Source organism: Tenrec ecaudatus, chromosome 1 (genome assembly GCF_050624435.1).
Source record: "Tenrec ecaudatus isolate mTenEca1 chromosome 1, mTenEca1.hap1, whole genome shotgun sequence".
NCBI lineage: Eukaryota > Metazoa > Chordata > Mammalia > Afrosoricida > Tenrecidae > Tenrec > Tenrec ecaudatus.
The window spans coordinates 143428715-143451989 of record NC_134530.1 but is presented as its reverse complement, the minus strand read 5'-3'; the positions used below and the strand labels follow the sequence as shown (position 1 = coordinate 143451989).

Below are 23275 nucleotides of genomic sequence, written 5' to 3'. Positions count from 1 at the left end.
GAGTTGTCTACACTTTGTGGCAGAAAGGCCACACGCCGGCCCCCTTGTCCCCTCTATCCTAGAGAACCCAGACAGCATCGTGGGCCCCAAGTTGCTGGGTGTGGGAACCAAGGGCTGGTGAGGGACCCAGGCTCTGACTCACTCCACTCCCTGTGGGGGTTGTTTGCTAACTGAGGTAACCTGGATAGCTGAGGTTGGAGACAGGCAGGTCAAGGTGCCAGGGATGAGGGCATCATCCATCGTGGGCTGTGCAGGTAACTGCCAGGGTGGAGTCAAGGCACCTGGGCTGCTTCCAGGTGCTCAGCTTCCTGCCGGCCGTCCTCACCCAGGCTTGCATCAGCCCTATCCCACAGCTCCAGGGAGGACGGCAAGTCGCCTCTCCCCAAAGACGGGGTCTGTGTGTGTGTAAGCCCTGCCTGCTTGTGCGTGCGTCCTGGCGTGAGCGGCAGGGAGGGGGCCCAGCTACAGGCCACCCTTGTCTTCACCCTAATGAACTGTGGCTTTTTCTGGCTTCAGGGAGGAGGGCAGACTTTCTACTGCCGGCCTGTCCACACTGCACCTTTCACTGGCCTAGTCACGTGCCTCCCCTCATTCCTTTCCGACTAGTCAGTTGCCCAGGCCAGTTGACTTCTACTTGGGTTTACTCCAGCCGCAGGCCGGGAAAGCAAGGCTGGTGTCGGGAGCCTGGCTGCGGTAGCACAGGGCAGGCTCCCTGCATAAAGTAGCAGGGAGGCCAGGGTGAGCCAGGGCTAAGTCAGCCAGTGGTGGGGGAGCCAGGAGGCAGGCCAGGGCCCCAGGGGCTCCTGCCTCCCACACTGCTTTCAGGACCGAGCAGTGCAGTGCCTCCTGGTGGCAGAAGGGTCCCAGGACTGGTGACCCAGTCAGGCTTGAGGAGAAAACAGAGCCGGGCCATTGAAAGCCTCTCTAACTCCAACACCCAATGGAAGTTCAAATCCAAGGGGATAAAAAAAGAGCCTGCTGCTCACCATGTAAGCTGCCTTTCTGTAGGCCGGTCAGCGCGAGGGGAATGTGCGCTCTGCCCCGATGAACTACAAGTAGCAGTGCGCTGTCTGGTTCTGCCCGGCTTTGCCACCCCCATGCCAAGGGCAGTGGACAACTGCGAAACAGGCCTGTGGGCCCTGTGCTGGCACAGCGACCATCCTGGTCAGCCTTTCAGGCGCCTGGTTTTGACAAGGGTCTGCCAGCAACAAGCTTAGCAGGATCAGTGCCAATTACCAGCAGAAACCCAGGGAAGATGGAGCTGCTTGGGATGGGTGACGTGTAGCCCAGAGAGCCTGCGAGCTTCCAGCTGGCCATGCTGTCGCGCCTCCCTTCTAAGTGATGGGCTAGGTGTAATCATGTCCCCACCCTACCTTCTGGGACTGTGACGGAGATAAAAGGGATCTTCTGCAGGAAGTACTTGAGGCTCCCAGGCCAGAAGCCACACACCAACGGAAGGTGTTATTAAAAGGAAGAGTTTGTAGATTGCAGGATGAAAGCTTAAACAGCAGCCTTCGCAGAGAGGGCCAAGTGACTATTAGGGCGACAGGGGGCTCCTCTCCTTATGGCATCTGGGGAGTTCTCCTTCTTTCTTTTCTCCCTGCTCCCTTTCCTTCCTGGCCATTTACTCCCGTTTGCTAGACCCTCACACTCCCACTTTGAGTGGGCCATGTGGAGGTCCTGTACTTCCTGGGGGCTTCGCTCACCTGTGCGAGAATGGACTCTGTGTGTCCGCATGGGCTGGACCCACCCTCTCGATCAATGGCCAGAACCCACAGGGCAGTTGGACCCTGTCCGCCCCAGTCTCGGTGAGTCAGAATAGACTCGATGGAGTGAGTTTGGCTTTTCCTGTAGGTGGTCCCCCGCTTTGGTAAGGCAGGAGAGGGAGAAGCAGTTGGTGCCTGACCTAATCTAATCTAGGGATGCTCCTGAACTCAGCACCGTCTCTCCTACTGAGGCCTCGCAGCTCCCTGCCTTTGCTGGGAGGGAGCCCTTTCTGTGAACAGAAGTGCTCAGAGGTTCTTCACACCAAGTCTGGACCCTAGGCTGGTGCCAGGAGCCCTGCTGGGGCAAGGAAGCCAAAGGTGGACCGTTTGAACCTGTCAGCTGCTCAGCAGGAGAAAAGACCTAGCCATCTGCTCCTGGGAACTTACAGCCCAGGAAAGCCCTCCTGGCGCTCTCCAGGAGGAGAGCCTGCAAGGCCCCTGTGAGTCGGTCCGGATTGACTCGGGGACACAAACCTGTCCTACCTCACTGCGTTCCAGCAGGGACCAGGTGTATGGGAGTGGCTGGCCCTCGTCCTGGAAGCTTGTGTCCCTAAGAATTGAGATGTTCGCTGTCCCTGAGCCTTCGCTGGGTCCACCTGTGCTTTCACTACCTTCTCCAAGGCTCTCTGACTTGCTGAACAGAAGGTGCTCATGTGGAAGGAGAGCAGAGACCAGTCAGGCCCCGGGCAGCTGCCAGGGAAGAAGACGGAGGGAGAGTGTGGAGCCTTCCCCAGAAGCTTTATTACTTGGCATTGTCAGTCACCAGTGACTGGAGCCTATGCCCATGCGGAGAGATGGGAACATCTGCACTGTGCATCCGTCATAGGCGGTCCCCTTAGCTATGCAGTCAGATGGGGCAGGGCGACAGGTAGTTTTGGCTTCCTGGCTGAGGCGGGCAGAAACTGAAGCCTGAGAGCCGACAGCTGGAGTGCTCAGGCGTCAGTGACCCCCATGTTCTGCAGCTGGCCTTCCAGGGCGACAGCTCCCGCGGCTGGTTTCTTCTTGCTACCCTCATGCTGCTTCTTGTGCTTCTTGGAAGGCTCCTGGTCTATGGGTGCCGGCTTCACAAAGGGGATCAGCTCTTGGAGACCTGGGCAGGAAGAATGAATGAATAAATGAATGAACAAATGAACGACTCAGAGCCCTGCTTCTCGCAGCAGAGCCCGGGGTAGGTAGACCCGTTGGGTCTAAACCAGGAAGCGTGGGGCTGGGGTCTGTCCAGCTACTCGGAAGAGCTATAGGACAGGAGGAGGGAGTGCTGGGGTGCCTGGGCGCCTCACCTGGCGGCATGAACTCCTTCAGTCTCTCGGGCACCCTGACGCCCGTCTCCGTCTGGTAGTTCTCCAGGATGGCACAGATGGTGCGCGTAGTGGCGCACATGGTAGCATTGAGCATATGAACAAACTCCACCTGGGGAGAGAGGCCCCGGGCGGTGGCTTAAATTCGACGCCTGTCTTATGGGGGAACAGACTACCTAAACAGAAACCCTGTTCCAAACTGGAATTCCCTTTGCCTTCTGCTGTCTGTGGGTTAACTCCTGAGCCTCCTCACGTGCCCTCGAGGAAGACCTGGTGTGCCTGGGGCTGGGGAGGGCGGGGCCCGCTGTGGCCATGGCTCCTCTGTGGGAAAGGAGACACTGCACTGTGGCTTCCCTAGAGCCTGTACAGCCTGACTCGGGAGAGCAGGGCCGAGCCGAGTCTGAGGAGCAGGTTCATGGGCAGGGCATCCCCAGGTGTCTAAAAGAAAACTAAGAAGAAATCATTTTTGGATCCCTGCTTGAGCTGCTTCATCGGTGCTGGGGCTGAGGAATAGGAGCGATCGGCCTGGGGAGGGGCTCCCCTACCTTGTCCATCATCTTCTTGGTCTGCCCGTATCGGATTCGGAGCCGGCGCGCCTGATAGTCCGTGCAGTTGGAACAGGAGACCAGCTCTCGGAAGGCCCCAGAGCCCGGAAACCAGGCCTCCAGGTCAAGCTTCTTACTGGCAGCGTGATTCAAAGAACCTGCAGGAAAACCCCACTGAATGAACGAAGGAGGGAGTGGTGTTTCAGAAGGCTAACCTTTAGCAAGTCTGAAGGATTATTTAATTCAAATCTCGTCCCCAGAAGCAGAATCACACCCAGATAGTCTTATCACCAAACACTCCCAAGTGAGAAGAGTGTGATGTTTTAATTAATGTGAGTGATTAGGGGGATTGTGAGCTCCCTCTTTGTGTGGCCGCTGAGCTAGTGGCGGCAGGGTGGGGGCAGGGTGTTTGTGGGGTGCGGGAGAGGCGGGCAGGCAGGGTGCTGGGCCTCCTACCTGACACGATGTTCACAATGTGGTACGGGATCCCCAGAGACTGGTAGAACCCCTCTGCGGTGGCGATCATCTCGTCAAACATCTCCCAGGACTTGTTGTCATGCGGGGACGAGTAGACAAACTGCTCAATCTGCAGAGAGGGGGCCGCAGCGGCAGTGACGATGGCACGGGGGGGGGGGGCAATACCTTTCCCACAATAGAGGGTAAGTGAGGCCGGGCCGCCCAACTGCAGCAGCATACACAGAGCTTAGCTCCTGCTGCCTTGGCACCGCTCTACATCTTCCCATATTCCAACCAGCTCAATCACAGGAGGGCTAAAGACCGAATCCAGAAGGCAAACCCGCTGCCATGGGGTCGGTCCTGCCCCGGTGGAATTCAGAGACTGTACCTCTTTATGGGAGAAAGACAGTCTCATCTTTCGCCCATGGAGTGGCTGGTGGGTTTGAATGCTGAACCTGGGAGTGAGTAGCCCAAAGATAACCCAACAATGCTGCCTACCCAGGATCCTGCCCAGAACAGGTAGTATGACTGCCCTTACGGAGGAAGCAGAGAAGTTATACAACTTGTTCCAGGTCACCCAGGGGTAGAGCTGGCATTTGAACTTGGACAGCTTGGCTCGAGTTCATACCCACAGCCCCCCCTGCCGAGAATCTCAGGCTCTCCCCACCCCCTGATAGGACAGAGACATAGGCGGTGAGAGGAAGCGCTGGCGTGAGGGTGGGTGGGCTCGGACCCGCGGTGTGACGCGTCCGCTCCTCCTCCTCATCCTCCTCACCTTCTCAAACTGATGAACTCGGAAGATGCCGCGGGTGTCGCGGCCGTGGGAGCCCACCTCCTGGCGGAAGCAGGTGGACAGGCCAGCATACTTGATGGGCAGGTCCTCGGGGCGCAGCCACTCGTCCCGGTGGAGCGCGGCGATGGGCTGCTCGGAGGTGGCGATCAGGTATTTCTCATCATAGGAGTTGTCATCAGACTTCTCGCTGCCTTTGCCGATCACCTGTGGGAGACCGGCCTCTGTTAGTTACGAGCGGGGACGGGCAGCCCTGGGAAGGATTTTTACTCCTCACCTGGCCGTGGAGAGGGGGCAAAACGGGCCGGGGATAGCCCAACAAGGGGTCCCAACAGAGAGGAAGGCAATGTAGATTGAACGGAGACTTGCCCAATAAACATTTTAAAACATACCATGAGGTGGGATGATGGCAGGCATGCGATAAAAGCTGGGCTGGTCGCAATATGAGCCAGCATCCACAGGGGTTTGCCAACACGGGACAAAACGAGGTACTTAAAAATACACCAGCCTCACGGCCTTCAAGGCAATGCTGATGCAGAGTGACCCGCAAGGACAGGGCTGCCCCTGCGGGCTTGCGACACTGCAGCGCTGCAGGGGAGTAGAACACCCCATCGGTCTAAGGAGCGGCTGGTGGTTTCAAACCGCGGGCCTTGTCGTTGGCAGCTCAACATGGGACGCGCTACACCACCAGGGCTCGACAAAGAGAGGCTGCCCGTGTTTTCTCGGTGACCAAGGCTGGTCTATTGATGAAAATCCTTAAGGAATGCACTTTGGTGTTTAGCTGAATAAGATATGCAAGTTTTCTTTTAAAGATACAAATGGGAAAAAGTTCATGGTAATATTGAACTTTTTTTTTAAACGTTGAACTTAAAAAATAGAAAGCCCCCAAATAGTCCACAGAGGGGCTATCGTATACCCATTAAGAATGATGAGAATGAGGACCACGTAGTAACACAGGCAACAATTTACATCTTGCCAAATAAAAGGCAGTCTACAAACCGATGTACACACTAGAGTACATCAAAATGGTTGTGGACATTTCCATTAAAAAAATCATTTTATTGAGGGCTCCTACAACTCTTATCACAATCCATACATACATCCATTGTGTCAAACACATTTGTACATATGTTGCCATCATTTTCTTTTTTTTTTTTTCAGGCTCAATTCACTTTATTACATTTTGTATAAAATTGACTATGTGGTAGCCACAGCTGGAGCCTGGGTCCTCTGCATGGAGACTCTGGTGTGGGTCTTCACAAGATGGTCAGTGAATTCCTGGTAGGGAGAATTGGTGAACACGGTCTCTTTCCAGAGGTCAGGGGTCAGATAGCTGTACGTCTTGGAGATGGCATCAAAGGTGGCTTTGGCAAAGTTGCCCAGGGTGGCTGTGCAGCCCCTAGCCGACGTGTAGCAGTCATCAATCCCTGCCATCATCAGCAGTTTCTTGGGCACAGGGGCTGAGACGATGCCAGTGCCCCTGGGGGCAGGGATGAGTCGCACCAGCACAGACCCACAGCGGCCGGTCACCTTGCAGGGGACCGTGTGGGGCTTGCCGATCTTGCTGCCCCAGTAGCCTCGCCGCACCGGGACAATGGATAGCTTGGCCAGGATGATGGCCCCTCGGATGGCAGTGGCGACTTCCTTGGAGCACTTGACACCCAGGCCAACGTGCCCATTGTAGTCCCCGATGTTGCCATCATTTTCAAAGCATTTTTTTTCTACTTGAGTCCTTGGTATCAGCTCCTCATTGATGTGATTTTTTTGTTCTTTGATGCCTGATACCTGATCCTATCGACACCTCATGATCACACGGGCTGGTGTGCTTCTTCCATGAAGGCTTTGTTGCTTCTCAGCTAGATGGCTGATTGTTTATCTTCAAGCCTTTAAGACCCCAGACACTATATCTTTTGATAGCTGGGCACCAACAGCTTTCTTCACCACATCTGCCTTCCTCACCACACCGCTTTATCTTCATTGATCATGTCGGAAAGGTGAGCATCACGGAATGCCAGTTTAATAGAACAAAGTGTTCTTGCATTGAGGGAGTACTTGAGTAGAGGCCCAATGTCTATCTGCTACCTTAATACTGAACCTATAAACATATGCACATAGATCTATTTCCCTATCATCATATATAAATATATTTACATATGTACATGCCTGTATTTAGATCTCTATAAATGCCCGTTGCCTCCTACTTCTTTCCTCTATTTCCTTTTACTTTCTTCTTCCATTGTTTTTTAACTTCTATTTTTCCACAGTGTTTAGAAGCCCCTAATACATGGTGATTGGAAGGACATGAAAAAGACACACACACATATACACACACACACACAGGAAACAATGGCAACCGTTATGTTAGGAATAACACACTTCAAATTTTGTGTGGTTATATTCTCTCACTTCATCAAAAAGAGGGGTGGGAGCGGGAGCTCCCCACTTCCTCTGGGTCAGGGTTTGGGTCCCTTGAAAGTTACCTGGACCCTGACAGTGGTCAGGCTATTCACATACATCACAACAAAAATTCTAAAAACTTCTAAGACAGTAGCAACTAGGTACATATGGCTATTTAACTTTAAATAAATCCCAAACCAAAGTCACTGCCACGGAGTTGATGCTGACTCATAGCAACCCAATAGGACAGGGTAGAACTGTCTCTGAGTTTCCAAGACTCCAAGAAAGCCCCGTCTTTCTCCTGAAGAGCAGCTAGTGATTTCAAACCGCTGACCTTGCAGTTAGCACAATCACTACACCCTCAGGGCCCCCACTTTAAATAAGGATTATATAAAATTTTTTAAAAAATTAGTTCTTCAGGTGCATTGGTCTTACTGGACTGTGTTGCTCTGGAAAATGAATAAACTAGACAAGAAGGCGCCCAGGTGCCGCCCAAGGGCATGACTACTAGCCCCAAGGCTGGTGGTTCAAACCCACCAGGAGCTCTGGGATAGAGGCGGTGAGCCACCCTGTAAAGGCTATCGCCCAGGAAACCCTACAGCGCAGCTCTACTGTTCCAAGGGGTCAGTCACTGGGAGTCAGAATTGATTAGGCCAGACACGCGACCCAAATTCCTTACTGGTACAACCTGTCACCATGTCTGCCTGAGAATTCAAGAACATCAGAGTATGAGCGATGGAGAGCAGGGAACTCGGGTAACCTCGGCCAGCTGGTGCTTCTCCCACTCCTCCAGTGCCCCGGTGCTGCCTGCCTGGACCCTTCTGAGCATTATTAGTGACGATCCAGCCGTGGGGGTTGAAATCAGGAAAAAGAAGGTAAATGGGTTTGAGCTGATGCGTGGACGATCCCTCCCGTCATCGTCAGGAGGGCAGACAGGGATGACACAAAGGCCATCCAACGCTGGGGTTTAGGGAGGGGGCGTTTTGTTGCTCAGTGGTTCTCCAATAACTACAACAACTTGAATGCATCCATCAGAGCCAACAGGGAAGAGGTTCTGACTCTTAAACTTCACTCACTAAACAAGATAAATCACATGCGCCCAAGAGTTGCTGTCTACCCCATTTCCAGGTGGGTCTTGGAAGGAAACAAGCCAGTAAGAACAAAGCCCCCACTTCTGAGAGAGAACCTGGAAGGAGAGAGACAGGGAGACGTGGAGTGAGCTTGATGGGCAGCGGGTGACAAGAGGCATTCTTGAAATTCTGAGTGCTGGACTAAGACTGGACCACTACCCATCGGTGTCAGAGTGACATGCTGAGCCTCGGCTTGAGCCCTCCTCGGGCTCTCAGGGCTGAGAAGGAACATAAACTGTGAGCCAAGGAAAGTACATCTTGCCCTGTAGAAGCTTCCAATCTGAAGATAAGGGTACAAAGACACGACCTAGTGGTACTTCCATAATGTTTTTCTCAAGCACCTAAAAAATGAGTTTCTTTATTGAACAAATGATGTTAAAATATGCTCTCTATAAGTGACACAGATTATCTGAAAACAGATTAATAGGCTCTATATCTGTGTCCGAAACGGTAGCCACTGGCCACAGGTGGCCATTTACATTACAACGGGGAAATGTCGTTCCTCGGTAGCACCGTCCTCATTTTTCAGTGCTCCAAAGTCACGGACATAGACCATCCGGTCATCACACAGTGTGCTGTTGAGCAGAGCCGCCCTGAAGCCAGTCTGCTGCATAGGCCCCGCCACTCACCTTATAAAGCTCCTCATCAAACTGGCTGAGCTGCGCCACTTCCTGCATGACCTCCTTCCTCATGAAGAAGGGGGTGTAGATGGGAGTGTAGCCCCGACTTGCCAAGGTGTGCAGGGCATATTGGATGAGTGCCTGCTCCAGGAACACCAGGACCCCCTGAAGGAGCAGACACACAGGGTGGGTGAGTGAGAGCCGTCTGCCGCCACATGTGCGTCTGCCAGAATGACCCCTGGGTTCCTTGTAACCCTCAACTCAAACGGTACTTTCCTAGCACCCCTGCCCAGCAAATCAGTCAGTTTGTAAAGAGAATTCCCTTTAAGAAACCAAAGCAGAGGGAGAACGATTATTTGCTCAGGGTGCATGGGAGAGGTTTTATGCTGATTCTTAGAACATTGGCCTCTTTTATATCTGCAATTGCATTCCTAAATATACCTGTGCAGAATTTCCAAGATTATCACATCATCATGTGTATGCATCATGTCCTTCTGGAAAGTTCTCTGAACTCATCCACTTTCTGTCCCAGTTAAGCTTGGGTTTCTTACCTCTACCTGCCTGTTCTCAGAGCCCTCTGGACCTACCATACAGATTCGGACTCTTTATTACAATTGTCTCGTTGTCTAATTACAGAGACCCAGCTTTGAGTCATCGTGTTTGCCCTGCGCCTAGCACAAAGGTTGGCACAGTGGACATCCACGACACGCCTGGGTGACTGAGTCAGTACATTTCAGGGCGCATCAATGGGTGGCATTCTCCTCCGCTAGAAAGAGAACTGTGCTACATGGCCACAAGCCAGCGGTGGAACGGGTCAGCAGGGACAAGCGGCGGATCCGAGAGCCAGGTGAAGGAGGTCACGTGAAAAAACAATGGCATAGGTCTAACCCCACATTCCCAACTCTCACCTTCAGGAAGTACCCCCGACTCCCGGCCACCACTGCGCCCTTTTCGCCTTCGAAGCCATCTACCATCACCACCAGGTCCACGTGGGAGTACTTCTTCCTTACTGTGCAGTCTCCCCAAATCCTCTCCACTTTGTTGTCGGCGTCCTGTGGGGCACGGGCCGGAGAGAAAGGCACAGGATCTCTTAGGCCTACAACCTCCATGTCTCCAGACCCCGGGCCAACGGCCACAGCGCGGTGGCGCAATCTGGTGGCTCTTACACTGGGTTCTAGTCACTGGGAGCGGAGAGTTGAGGCAGGCGGGAATTTGCTGGGGAATTCGTGGTCAATGGAGAGAGAAACATTTACCAACTCTGAGAAAGGATTCTAGAAGTTGGAACAGCAACTTTGCAAGAGACCTGGTGTTTTCTTCCATTGTCTTGCTTTGTGGGGTTTTTGTTTTGTTTTGTTTGTGCCCCTTTAAAAGGCTCCTTCTTGAAAAGGCTGCACAAGGGCAACCCTCCTGGACAATGGGCATCGCCTGGGTGCTGATGAGAATGTAGGTTTTTTCTTTCTCCCCCGGCTCTCATTGGTTGCGGGGCCACGTGAGGGCGGGCTCAGGGCCCTGACCTCTCGGAGTCGCCGGCAGCAGAGAGTGTAGCGTTCACCAGGGAATGAACGAGAGCGGCACAGACGGGCCCTGCCACGGCTGGGGTGTCAGGGAACAAAGGCGGGCTCCCAGCAGCTTTGTTCGGGCAGCTCCTGCACATCGGGGAGCTTTTCTCATGCAGATTCCCCTTCAACCCGCGGCTTCTCAGCAGGGGGGTGAGGGGGAGGGTTGATTTAGCAGATCCCTCCCGCAAGACTGGCTGCTGCCAAGGGCAACCCGCCGAGGAGGACAGCAGCCCCATTGAGAAGAGATTTCAGTGCCAGGAGTCTCCTCCTACCTGCTGTCTCTGCCACTTCCCAATCGCGCAAGGATCTGACTCCTTCAGTTCTCAATTGGTGGGCAGAGGGCAAGTACAAAGAGCCTGCCTATGACACAAGGCCTATTATACAGCGTGCCAGCATCTCACGGCTCTCCTCCGGCCTCCGCCCTTTCAGAGCCCGCCGCCTACCTACCTCGTCGTTGCTGATGGGCACCGAGGGGTGAAGAAGGTTTCCGATCTCGCGGAGGCTCTCAAACCTCTCGGCTTCCAGCTTGAGGCGCTCGGCATCACACTTCAGGATGGCCTCATCGATAAGGAGCCGGACCTTTTTGATTTGTGAGACTTGGAGGCTCTGTGGAGTACAAGGCCAGGGCACTGGGCATCAGGGCAGAGTGTGTGGAGGGCAGGCCTTTGGGGGGCATCTTAAAATGGAAAAAGGCTTTCAAAGAATCGAGACTCCACACAGGGGTATAGATCAGTGGTTCTCAACCTTCTTAATGCCGCGACCCTTTCATACAGTACCTCGTGTTGTGGTGACCCCCCCAACCATAGCATTATTTTCGTTGCTACTTTATCAGTCATTTTGCTACTGTGATGAATCGGGCCACCCTTGTGGAAAGGGTCGTTCGACCCCTAAGAGGTCTGAGAACCACTGCTCTAGGTGGTCTTAGCCTATAAACCTGTTGGCACTCTCTTTTGGGTGCCTAAGGCAGAGGTGGAGCCCTGGTGGGGCAGTGGTTGTGTGCTGTGCTGACCGCAAGGTTTGCAGTTCAAACCCACCAGCCACTCGTTGGGAGAAAGATGAGGCTTCCTCTCCCCCTAAAGTTACAGGAAACCCACAGGGGCAGTGCTATGGGGTTCCCATGAGTCAGAACTGACTTGAAAGCAGGGAGAGTTTGTTTGGGTTTTACAAAGACAACATAGCCCAAGCACAGCTTGGCTCCTTCTAGTCTTATCATTGACTTTTCCAGGCTGTCTCTCAAAAACAAACGGGAGCTGAAAGGAAAAGTTGCCCACAGGGGGCTGCGGAGGACCAGTGGGCGACGGCTTATCTGCTCCTACAGTGTGCCCACCTCTCCCGGCTCACAGACGACAGGACAGCGCATGGTCATGGACAGAGCGGGCGGGACAAGCTTAAGCTGCAGATATCGAGGAAGCCTAAGGAGAAAGCCTGCCCCAGACGCCAAGGGTCACCTACAGCTAAAGTGTCCGCCGTGAGGTCATCGAGGTGCAGCACGTGCTCTGGGACGGCCTCGGTGTCTCCCACTGGCTCTTTTTTCTGCAGGAAGGAAGAAAACCAACACACTAAGGGCAAGTCTCCCGACGCGGCTGTGTCTGTGCACGTCAAATCAGTACAGCCTGGGCACGAATCCCGGCACCTCGCTCAGTGGGGAAAAGCTAGTACATCTGAAGTCCCTGTTCTGCCATGACTAGTTTGTTGTTGTTGTTTTGCGGCCTGTGAAGGTCAGGAGGCCCCTGAGAAGACTGTCTCCGCACCGGCAACCAGAGAGGGTGCTGGCGACGGGAGCAGCAGTCCCGAGGACGAGCCTGTGAAGAAACCCTGGCAGTGAGGGGGAAAGGCTCATGCCACCGTGCATTCTCACAAACCAAAGTGACAGTCCGGGCTCTACCCACAACCCCACTCACTCTCCTGAGAGACTTTGAGCGAAATTCTCTTAAAAAGCTGGAAAGCCTGAATGGAGCAGCAAGTCTCGAGAAGAGCAGGCACAGCCCAAATACACTGCAGCAAGAAGACGAGGAAAGCGGAAAGCTCAGTTTGTGTAATGATATCGTAAGCAGGATCCGCATCCGCACAGGCAGCAAGGAGCCTGAGGCTGCCCCCTGTATCGACAGCCCTTCTGCAATCGATTGACTTCCGTGGCCAGTCCCTTAACGCCCTATGGCTATTCCGTTACCTTATGTAGAAATAGACTACTACCTCCAAACCAAGAGCTAGTGCTACACTTTCCGCAGAGAGCAGGTGAGAATAATCTCAGGGTTACAATGTAACACATCAAAAGCCACTCCCATATTCTTCTACAAAAAAAGATACAAAACCACCACCCACCCACTGGTACTAATGGAGAGGCCTGGGTTTACATGGAAACTGACATAATCCTGAGACCTCTGAAACACAAATGGTTAATCCTCAGGAGTCCCCCAGGAAGAGACTGACAGGGCCATCAATTCCACAGTAAGTCACAAGCTGGACGGGTGACAAATACAATTAGCAGGATGCAGGCTAGCAGAGCAGGAAGAGTAAATTGCCAGAAGCCCAAGCTAATCTTTTCTGTTTTCTTCTTCACTGGTTCAGGCTCCAAATTTGGGGCTTTTCTTTTTTAGGAATTTGCAAACTGTACAACGTATCAATGATACAGATTGCACAGTGTATTAAATATATTCCTAAAAAGTGATTAAGAGGCTAAAAGAATTTTTTTTTGAAGAATAGTGAAAGTCATGAACTATTCAGGATAATACGGCAAAAACTGAGCTGAAATTTCAGTCTTCGGGCATCCGCAGGGTTTCTGGACGAAGGCCGTTTATTGTAACACCCAACTGCTGAGTAACTGAAGGGTGCTTGGCCCCGGTCCAGTCTCATGATTCTGTGCTGCGCTAGGAGTCCTGGGGGCGCAATAGTTAAGTGCCTAACTGACAACCAAAAGGCTGACAGTTCAAACCCACCCAGTGCCCCAGTATGGCCATCTTTTGACTCAGAGCTGACTTGAGATTTTTGGGGGATAGGGGGAGGTAATTATATTTAAAGTGTAGAACCCCTGGCTGCATAGTGGTTACACATTGGGCTGCTAACCTTAAGGTCAGTAGTTCAAAATAACTAGTCACTCTGTAGGAGAGAGATGAGGCTTTCTACTCCCATAAGCGTTGCAGTCTCAGAAACTCACATGGGCGGTGCTACCCTGTCCTGTAGGGTCCTTATGAGTCAGGAGGCAGTGGGTTTGGTTCATACCTCAGGTGCAGGAGAAAGATGAGGCTTTGGCTCCCATAATCATTTACAGTCTCGGAAATCCACAGGGGCAGTTCTAGTCTGGCTTATAGGATCACTCAGTCAGATGGGCTGGATGGCAGGGAGTTTGGTTTCTGGTTTAGACCTTAAATGAATCACCACAGGTGGCCATGAGTCTGAACTGGCTTAACAGCATGGGGCTTTGGGGCTCACTGTGCACGTGTGTGTGTGTGTGTGGGGGGGGTTGGCTATGGCAGTGGGTGGGTTAAGTGAGTTTTAGCATTGCCAATTTACAGATAGGAGCCTCCAAAGTCAGCGTGGTTAAAATCACAGAGCCAAAGGGGCAAGGGGTAGCGGTTCTCAACCTTCTACCCTTTCATACAGTTCTTCATGTTGTGGCTACCTTCAACCATAAAATTATTTTCTTTGCAACCTCATCACTGTAATTTTGCTACTGTTATGAATCGGGTGTCCCCTGTGAAAGGGTCGCTCGACCAAAGGGGTCTCGACCCACAGGTTGATAACCGCTGGACAAGGCAGAACTTGAACTCCCTAAATCTTATCCGAAGGGCAGCAGATGACCTCCCCAACCTCCGACAGTACCTCCGACGTCTTTCCTTTCTAGTCCTTTAATACAGTTCTTTCCTCGATAGGAAATCCAGTACTTTGCAGAATTAAACTCTCCAGCTGAAACGACGTGCATATTAGTTTAAGGACATAAACAAATAACTGGAGCCGTAAACCGACTTCTACCAAGTTCTTACCTTCATTTTGTCTCCAATTGTCTTGCTGCAGAGGTTCTTCAGCTTGTTCAAGTTGTCTGCCTGAAATCTGCCTGAGAAGAAAGAACGCAAGAATGTAGCAGAAGAACATACACAGCTAAGGCATTCCGTCTCTATGCACGCTCCCCAAGTCTGCTCGCAGCTCAGTCAAAATGCAGGCTGAGCTAAAACCTGCCTTAGGAGTGGTGACACTCATGGTTAGACAGGTCCACACACCCCCCTCATATATACATATATATCTCACTGGATACGCGAGAGTGTCCCCATTTGATGACAAGGTGGTTAGGCTGCTGTGAGACGGAATTTTAAAAAGGAATGTAGCCGGGTCTGATTTGGCTGTAGAGAGTGAACGCAGGCTAATCAGAGAAAGCCGAGCCACACCATCGCATCGCAAGCTGCCCCCGCAGATGAACACTGGTTGAGAGGAACTCCGCGTGCGTGCACGAAGCTAGAAAAGGGTGGTCGTGATTCTGTCCCCGTGAAGTTGGCTGCTCCGTCGCTGCACGGAGAATGCTTACGGAATGTCATTTCCTGCTCATCTGCAGCCTGGAGAATAATTTAGTTTCTTCTCATTTAATTTCCACCAGTGGGTTTCTGGCACAAACTAATAAGGTACTGGTAGGGCGCTCAGTCTCTCTTCTAACCTAACTCTGATGAGCGAAAGTTGGACGTTCTGACTGCAAGCATTAGGGCCGCATGGTAAAGACCACTCCCCCGGCTGATTAAACGGACGGCTAGAAAGGAGGTCGCCCCTAGATAAAGCTGCCCTTAAGAGTACTGGCAGAATGGCTAGACTGGATCGTGTAAGACATGACAAACAAGCAAACAAGAGGAAAAACATTATCGGGGTAAAAGATAAGGGTTCCTGGGGGTAAGGTGGAAAGGGGGGCCAAGGTGGAAAGGGGCACTGATCTCAAGGAGAAAGAAAATGTACTGAAACTGATTGTGGGAGCAATCGTACAATACTGCTTGATGTGATTGAACTATGGAATGATATGATACTGTCAGAGTTCCCAATAAAATGATTAAAATTTTTTTTAAGAAAAAAAGTACCAGCAGGCTATTCCAAAGGGTGCGGCTGGCAGCCATCTTTGCGCAGGCAGTGGATGCTGTCTCCCTGGACGCTTGCCCTCGCTTGAAAGAACGGAACCAAGCCTCTCAAAGAGCCAATTGGAACTCCTGGGGACCCTCCACAACAGAGTCGAACTGCTGCTCCCTATGCTCCCCAAGACGGTGACTCTGTGTCAGGAGACAGCCTCATCTCCTCCCATGGAACCCCTGGTGGCCAGTAGCCCAACATGTGAGCCCACTAGGCCACCCTGTTCACAACAAATCCTTCATCGTCACCTCACCTCCTGCCCATGCAGCTTTTATATCATCCGAAGGGCTTTGAGCCTTTTCTTGCACTAAACCCAGCTCACTGGCCCTGAGTGCACTCTGTTCGTAGTACCCCTGCCCCTTGGGGCTTCCACGGCTGTACATTTTTAGGGGAACAAATCTTTCTTCTGAGGAGCAACTGATGGAGTAGAACTGCTGACCTTTGGGTTAGCAGCCCAACACGTAACTCCCTACATCAGCAGGGCCTCTTTTCTTGCAATAAAGCCAGGCCACATAAGGACTATACACACCTGTTTGATTGGCATGGCCAATTTGAGTTAAAAACACACTTTGGAACAGATTTCATCAGTAATTCAGGGACTGTAGTTATATAACCTGTGTAGAATATACAGCTGCATTTATTTAAATATTCTTTTATTTCTCTCAGCAATGTTTTGTAGTTTTCAGTAGACTGGTCTGGAACATTATTTTGATTTTAGTTCAGGGTATCTGATGGTTTTTAATTATTATATATACATAAAATATCACTGAGTCTATATGTAGACATGTACTCAGGGACCTTACTAAGTTTATAGTTCCGATTCTGCAAACACAATCAACTTATTTGCAAATAATGACAGTTTTACTTCTGGCATTTCAATCTTTTATTTCTTTTTCTTGCCTTATGTTATGGATTAAACTGGAACGCCCCCACCCACACCATACAAATATGCTATAATCATGAACCCATACCTATAAATTGGGACTTTCTTTTGTTACATTAAGGAAGGCAGATGCAAAATGTTTGAACATGCAGTTCTCAAATGAGGCTGTCCAAACACCAGCCAGCAGGTAGAGTCCTAAACCTAATCCCTTCTAAACGAAGTTTAAAAAGGGGAGGGGGAACTGATATAAGGAGAGACACACACATGCACGCACACACGCACGGGAAGAACGGAAATCCTGTGGAAACACATCCATAAGCACTCAAGGACCAAGAACCAGGAGATAGCTGCAAACAAAGCCACCACGGGGGAAAGAGCCCCTAACTCTGCCACCAGCATGGATCTGAAGTTGCCCCTTCTCGAAGGGTAAGGAAATACACTGCTGTTCTTTAGAGCCATGCATAGCGGTATTGTGGGCTATGAAAGCGGAATTTACCCCCACTGTCTAGAGCTTCCACACAGTGTTGAAAAGATGTGTGGATGGTGAGCATCTTCATCTTGTGCCCATCCTCAGCAGGAAAAAGCTACTAGCCCATCATATGACAGTTAAGGATTTTTGGTGACTATGTGCTATGAAATGAAGAGAGTTACTCTCTATTCCTGGTTTGCTGCATTTTTATCATGAACAATTGAATCTCCATAGTAAAAAAACAAAAATCTCCAATCCATACTTCGCATCATATATCAAAGCTATTGTGAGATGATAGCGCAGTGTTTGCTAAAGTGGGTGCCAACTGCTCTACAACGGGCCCTGGAAGGGCCAGTGGGACTGCAAACGCAGAGACCTAGACTTCATCCTCGATTACGGGGTAGACAGCACAGAAGCTTTTCGTTTCGAGAGGTGGGGAACACTGACTAACTTTTACCCCCCAAACAAATAAGCTTGGGGACTTACGTCATAGAATGAACTGTGCAGCAATAACTGCCGGAGGAAGAAATAGAGAGTCTCTTTAGGACCTTGGGCTACAGAAGTATATCTTAAATAAAACACAAGCAGCACAAATTATAAGTTATAATTTATTAGACTTTATTAACATTAAGAATATGATTATCAAGAGATTAAGGAGACTGAAAAAGCAAGTTACAACTGGGAGAGGGTATGTATCTTATATCCAGAATATATAAGGATCTTATAGCCAAAATATACAAAGCATTTCCACACATCAATAAGAATACAGCAATCAGATTTTAAAATGGACAAAATGTTTCAACCGGCAGCTCTCAAAATAGGCTGTCCAAATGTTCAATAAGCACCTGCAAAGGTGCTCGGGGTTTTGGTTATTAGAAAAAATACAACTAAAACCACATTGAGCAGCCACGAGACAGCCGTCGCATGACTGCCAAGGTTACGTGGCAGGGGTAGAGAAATAGGAGCTCTGTATGACTTCATGGGAAATTTTCATTATTTCTCTTTTCATTTTCCCAAGAACTTGTTGAAGCCACATCATACATTCCTGGTGGGAATATTAACTGATACAACCACTTTGGGAGACGATTTGGCATAGCGACTAAATCCCAGGTGCCTACCCTATGACCCAGTGAGTCCACTGATTCATACTCCGCAGAAATGAGCATTTATGTTTTGCAAAAGGCACATATAAGAATGTTAACAGCAGCCTATAACTTCAAACTGCTAAACAATTAAATGTCCATCAACAAGGGGGTGGATTTCTATACTTATGTAATGGAATATTGCACAGAAATCAAAAAGAACCAGCTACTGCTGTGCATAACAACTTGGATGAATTCTGCAGGCAAAATTTTAAGAGAAAGAAGTCATATAAAAATATATTCTGAGAGGAGATGGGTTAATTAGGGTGCGAGGTAGTACCGATGAAGAACACAGCTTTCCCCCAGATCCTGGATGCTTCCTCCCCCCAACTACCATGATCCGAATTCTACCTTGCAGGGCTGGATAGGACAGAGGCTGTACACTGGTACATATGAGGGCTGGAGGTACAGGGAATCCAGGGTGGATGATACCTTCAGGACCAAGGGTGTGAGGGACGATGCTGGGAGAGTGGAGGGTGAGTGGGTTGGAAAGGGGGAACTGATTACAAGGATCCACACGTGACCTCTTCCCTGGGAGAGGGACAGCAGAGAAGGGGGGAAGGGAGACTCCGGATAGGGCAAGATATGACAAAATAGCGATGTATAAATTACCAAGGGCACATGAGGGAGGGGGGAAAGGGGAGGGAGGGGAAAAAAAAAAGAGAACCTGATGCAAGGGGCTTAAGTGGAGAGCAAATGCCTTGAGAATGATTGGGGCAGGGAATGTATGGATGTGCTTTATACAATTGATGTATGTATATGTATGGATTGTGATACGAGTTGTATGAGTCCCTAATAAAATGTAAAAAAAGAAAAGAGGAGAAAAAAATGATTAGGGCAAAGACTGTACAGATGTGCTTTATACAATTGATGTATGTATATGTATGAACTGTGATAAGAATTGTATGAGCCCCAATAAATTGTTAAAAAAAGACTACACAACCTGTGAAACACATCCTGGCCCACAAAGCCCTGAGGCCGACACTCCTGCTCAAAGCAGCCAAGGCACAGTCAGCCCCCCACAAGACATGATATCCCCTCACTGACCACAGCGCTGCAGGGGGCAGCACTGGAGACACAGTACAGGAATTGTGCCTGATCCGAACCCCCTCCACCCCGCCCCACCCACACATTGGGACAAACTGCAAAGGGAGTCCAACAGAGCATCAAGGGGAACAAAGCAACAAAGTCCCTGAGGAATCCTGAAAATAGACCTCAGACTCCAAGGGCAGGGTTTGGCACCTCATCAGACTCAATTGGAAACAGACATAAGGGTCAGCAGACAGACCTGAAACTATTTATAGGCCTTCCCCCCCCCCTTCTTTTTTCCCCTTCATATTTATCTATATAAGATAGGCAAGATAAACAATCCTGAGCAGAAAACAAAAGACCGATAGTTGGGGGGTGGGGGACACAGGGTAGTGGGGGAGGTGGGAGAAAGGGGGTGGGGAGGCAAAAAACCAGGGATGAGGAACAATAAGACATCTAAAATCGATGTCGAGGAGAGTGCAGAATGCCTGGTGGGTTTGATCAAGTGCAATGCAGCTGAAAGAATTACTGATTGCCGAATGAAGGTTGAACATAATAGCGGGTCAAGAAAGTAAAAGAAAATAGAGGTAAGAACTAGGAGGCAAAAGACATTTATAGAGCTATAAATATAGGCATGTATATATGTAAATATATTCACATATAACTATAGGGATATAGGTCTATGTACATATATTTATAGGTTAAGTATCAGGTAGCAGATAGACATTGGGCCTCTACTCAAGTCCTCCCTTATTGCAAGAACACTTGGTTCTAAGATGCTGGTATTCTGTGATGCTCACCTTCCTGACATGATCACTGAAGTTAAAATGGGTGCATACACAAATGTGAAGAAAACTAATCGTGCCCAGCTACTAAAAGATATAGTGTCTGGGGTCTTAAAGGCTTGAAGGTAAACAAGCGGCCAGCTAGCAGGGAAACAACAAAGCAACTAAGTCCACATGGAAGAAGCAACCATGAGGTGTTGACAGGATCAGATATCGGGCATCAGAAGACCCAAAACAAACAATCATATTGATTGGAACGAGAGGGGGGTCACAGTGGAAATCCAAAGCCCAATTGTAGGCAATTGGACATCCCCTCACAGAAGGGTCACAAGGAAGGGATGAGCCAGCCAGGGTGCAGTACAGCACTGAAGAAACATACAACATTCCTCTAGTTCTTTAATACTGCCCCCACACACACCCCAGCTATCACGACCCCAGTTCTACCCTGCATGAAATGGGCCAATGCCTGGACTGACTTAAATAATAATAATCTGATACTCCCGACTTCAGTGAAATAGTAACTAGTTTAGTTTTTTTTCCCAGACATAAAATGTGGCAAAACTTAATGCCACTGTAATTCAGAATTTCAGATTCAAACGTGGGCTCTCACAGGCAAACAAGCCACATTAGAATGGCTGAGACACACAGAAGCTGTGGCAACCGGAGTTAACACAGCGTCCCCTGGCACCCACCACCCTGATGAATTTGGAAAATCAATCTTCCTAATACCAACGATCACCCCCCAGCGGCTGCCTCTGCAGTATGCCGTCAGAAATGCGACTCTGGCTGCTTACAGAACGATTGCATCAGACAAAATGAATCACATGGTGATTCACCATCCACCATCCGGCCACCCATCGACCACTCCGGCCAATCGCTTCATCAATGATGCCTAGATGAATTCATCATCGAATCCAATGTCTTCTGCAGAGAACTTGGACAAATCACAAATAAACAGCCCCAATCACTCGCTTTTGCATGCCTCCCTAACCACCACACCCCTCTGGTCTCCGAAAGGCTGCTCTGGAATCTTACTGCACGTCCCCATAGGCCCCAGGATGGCCTTCCCCAAGCTCGGAGGTGTACTTTTAGCCGGAGCCGGCCACGGAAAGCCCGAGTACCCCGTCTAAAAGGGTGGAGTGAACCGACTGTGTTGCAGATGTGACCCGTCCCTAGGCCCTAAGAAAGAGAGAGGAGAAGGCAGTCCTCGCGAAGGATGAAAAGTGCCGGAGGCGTTAAAAAAAGCGGGGCGGCAGCGGGGGCACGTCCCCGGACCCTAAATCTCCCGCCCGTGACTTTTTTCCGGCTACCCATCGGGCTGGAGCGCTTGACAGCTCTCGCTGCGCGTGCGCAATGCTCCTTCCCAGCCGCCCAAGCTCGCTCTGAGCACGCGCGGAGACCTCCCAAGGCTCCCGAGGAAAGCCAGCGTGGGAAGCGGTCGGCACCCAAGGATGTTCGGGGGTAAAGGGGGTGTCTCGGGAACATCGCAACATGGGAGAAGGTCTGACGAGACGTGGGCGCTGCGGCCTGAGGGCAGCAGTGAGACGAGGGGTTACAGAGGGGTGCCCCATCGATCCAGGTACTTACATCGTCGCCACTCGCTGTCCGCCTTCATCAGCTGGTCAACTAATCCTGGGTCTTTGAAACGCTTCTGCTGCGTCTCCCGGACAAGTTCCGGGTCCCCTCCTTTATCCACCCGAAACAAATCCAGATCCAGCACCATCTTTCCTTCTTCTGCGTCAACCCTCAGGAAACCGAGTGCTGGACCGCAGTAGTCTATGAGCGACGCACTGCGCCGGCGCGCTGACCCGTCACCATTGCGCAGGCGCGGCGTGCGCGCCGACCCGTCGCCATTGCGCAGGCGCGGCGTGCGCGCCGACCCGTCGCCATTGCGCAGGCGCGGAGGGGTACGCGCGGGCGCCTCCTCTCGATCGGATACGGCGGCGTGGAGACGGGGCCGGGAGGGCAGATGTGAGCTTCTCCTGCGTGTCCACGTGTGGCTTGGTTGCCCACCCGTCCCTTCTTGCTCTCCCCCCACCTCCTGTAGGACTCTAGTCGTCCCTCAAAAGTGTGATTATCTCAATTTCCTCGTCCTGCTGAGGGGTGTGTCACAGCGGCAGAGGCCTGCCAACCTGATGCCTAGCTCGGAAACTGACCAGCGTCCAAGATATTTCCGTTTCCGGTTTACAGACTTAGGTCTGTCTGCGAGCTTAAATTCTGGAGCATCTGGTTTGCAGAGAGCCTAGTGGTTACACCTTGGACTGCTAACTCAAGGTCAGCAGTTTGAAACCACCAGCGGGTCCCAGGGAGAGAGATGAGACTTTCTACTCCTGTAAACAGTTACAGTCTTGGAAACGTACAGGGGGCTTGTCCTCCCAGTCCTATAGGGCTGCTATGAGTCAGCACAGTTCTTGGTTTTAGGTTTTGGTTATGTAGATTAAGCCCCCACTGAATTCTTTCTGACCATTAACCTGGGGCATGAACAGTCTTGCCCTCAGGCAGAGTGCATTAGAAGGTGGCTTACCTCCACTCCATTAACCAGCCAAGCCAAGGTAGTCTCCCCAAGGGTGTCGTTGATGGAGACTCCAAACTAGGGTGGCAGTCTCATATGTCTAACAATGTATGTGCCCCAATCCTGGTCTCATCCCATTCCCCCCCCCCTCATTCCCATTTCTATAGGCCCACCTGTAAATATGATGTATTGATCTGCCACTAGTAAATTTGTGAGTTTCCTTTGCTCTCCCATGCCTTTTCTAGGTTTGTGAATCTCACAAACCTTTGGACACCATTATGACCTCTGCTAGTGGTCTCCCTCATCCAGAGGATGCATTTTTGTATTTGTCTTTTCTTTGTCCTGCTTAAGATTTGTTCTCTTTAACTTAAATTGAGATCTGACCCCAAGTTCTCTGCTGTACCTGAAAATAGGTCCTAATATTGGACTCCTTGTCTGAATCTCTGCTCTCTTCCTATTTTTAGATAAGACTATGCCAACATATTTTAGTCCCAGGTGATTTCACCTCAACTCTTTCCTAATCTGATTATTGGGCTGTGTTAGGGGAATTAAACCCAAACAAACCCTTTAGATTGGAGGAAGGCTTCTTAACCTGAGATATGCAGCTGACACATCTTGCTGAAAATGAAGAGGACTTGAAATAAGCACTTGCTGACAAAGATCAAGGATTGCAGGCTTCAGTATGGATCAAGGCTTAATGTAAAGATGATCCAAATTCTCACATCTGGACCAATTGGTAACATCAATGGAGAAAATATTGGCATTGACAAGGATTTTGCCTTTCTTGGATCCACAAT

At 50.6% G+C, this 23275-nt stretch overlaps 1 protein-coding gene and 1 long non-coding RNA gene across 3 annotated transcripts; both read right to left on the bottom strand.

Annotated features, from left to right (window-relative positions):
* Positions 1 to 2480: 2480 nt before the first annotated feature.
* Positions 2481 to 21768, bottom strand: SARS1 (seryl-tRNA synthetase 1). Of its 2 annotated transcripts, XM_075559027.1 has the most exons (11): positions 21554 to 21766; positions 14542 to 14612; positions 12014 to 12094; positions 11009 to 11167; positions 9911 to 10054; positions 9012 to 9167; positions 4841 to 5062; positions 4066 to 4195; positions 3610 to 3767; positions 3047 to 3176; positions 2481 to 2856 (listed from the first exon to the last, which is right to left on the bottom strand). In XM_075559027.1, exons 1-11 carry the CDS (start codon positions 21687 to 21689, stop codon positions 2699 to 2701), a joined length of 1545 nt encoding a protein of 514 aa, XP_075415142.1. In that variant the 5' UTR covers positions 21690 to 21766; the 3' UTR covers positions 2481 to 2698. The 2 variants fall into 2 exon arrangements, with proteins under 2 accessions (XP_075415142.1, XP_075415147.1); XM_075559032.1 differs by lacking the exon at positions 12014 to 12094 and having other exon boundaries at positions 21554 to 21768.
* Positions 13781 to 14532, bottom strand: LOC142457950 (uncharacterized). Its single transcript, XR_012786397.1, has 2 exons — positions 14381 to 14532; positions 13781 to 13922 (listed from the first exon to the last, which is right to left on the bottom strand). It is a non-coding gene; the product is annotated as an uncharacterized LOC142457950 (long non-coding RNA).
* Positions 21769 to 23275: the final 1507 nt, after the last annotated feature.

Excerpts from the sequence above, each read along its gene's own strand:
- SARS1 (XM_075559027.1), bottom strand. The coding sequence starts at position 21,689 with ATGGTGCTGGATCTGGATTTGTTTCGGGTGGATAAAGGAGGGGACCCG. Across the intron at positions 9,168-9,910 it reads GTCGGGGGTACTTCCTGAAG|GGGGTCCTGGTGTTCCTGGA; the intron begins GTGAGAGTTGGG and ends CTGCTCCTTCAG. Across the intron at positions 2,857-3,046 it reads GAAGGAGTTCATGCCGCCAG|GTCTCCAAGAGCTGATCCCC; the intron begins GTGAGGCGCCCA and ends CTTCCTGCCCAG.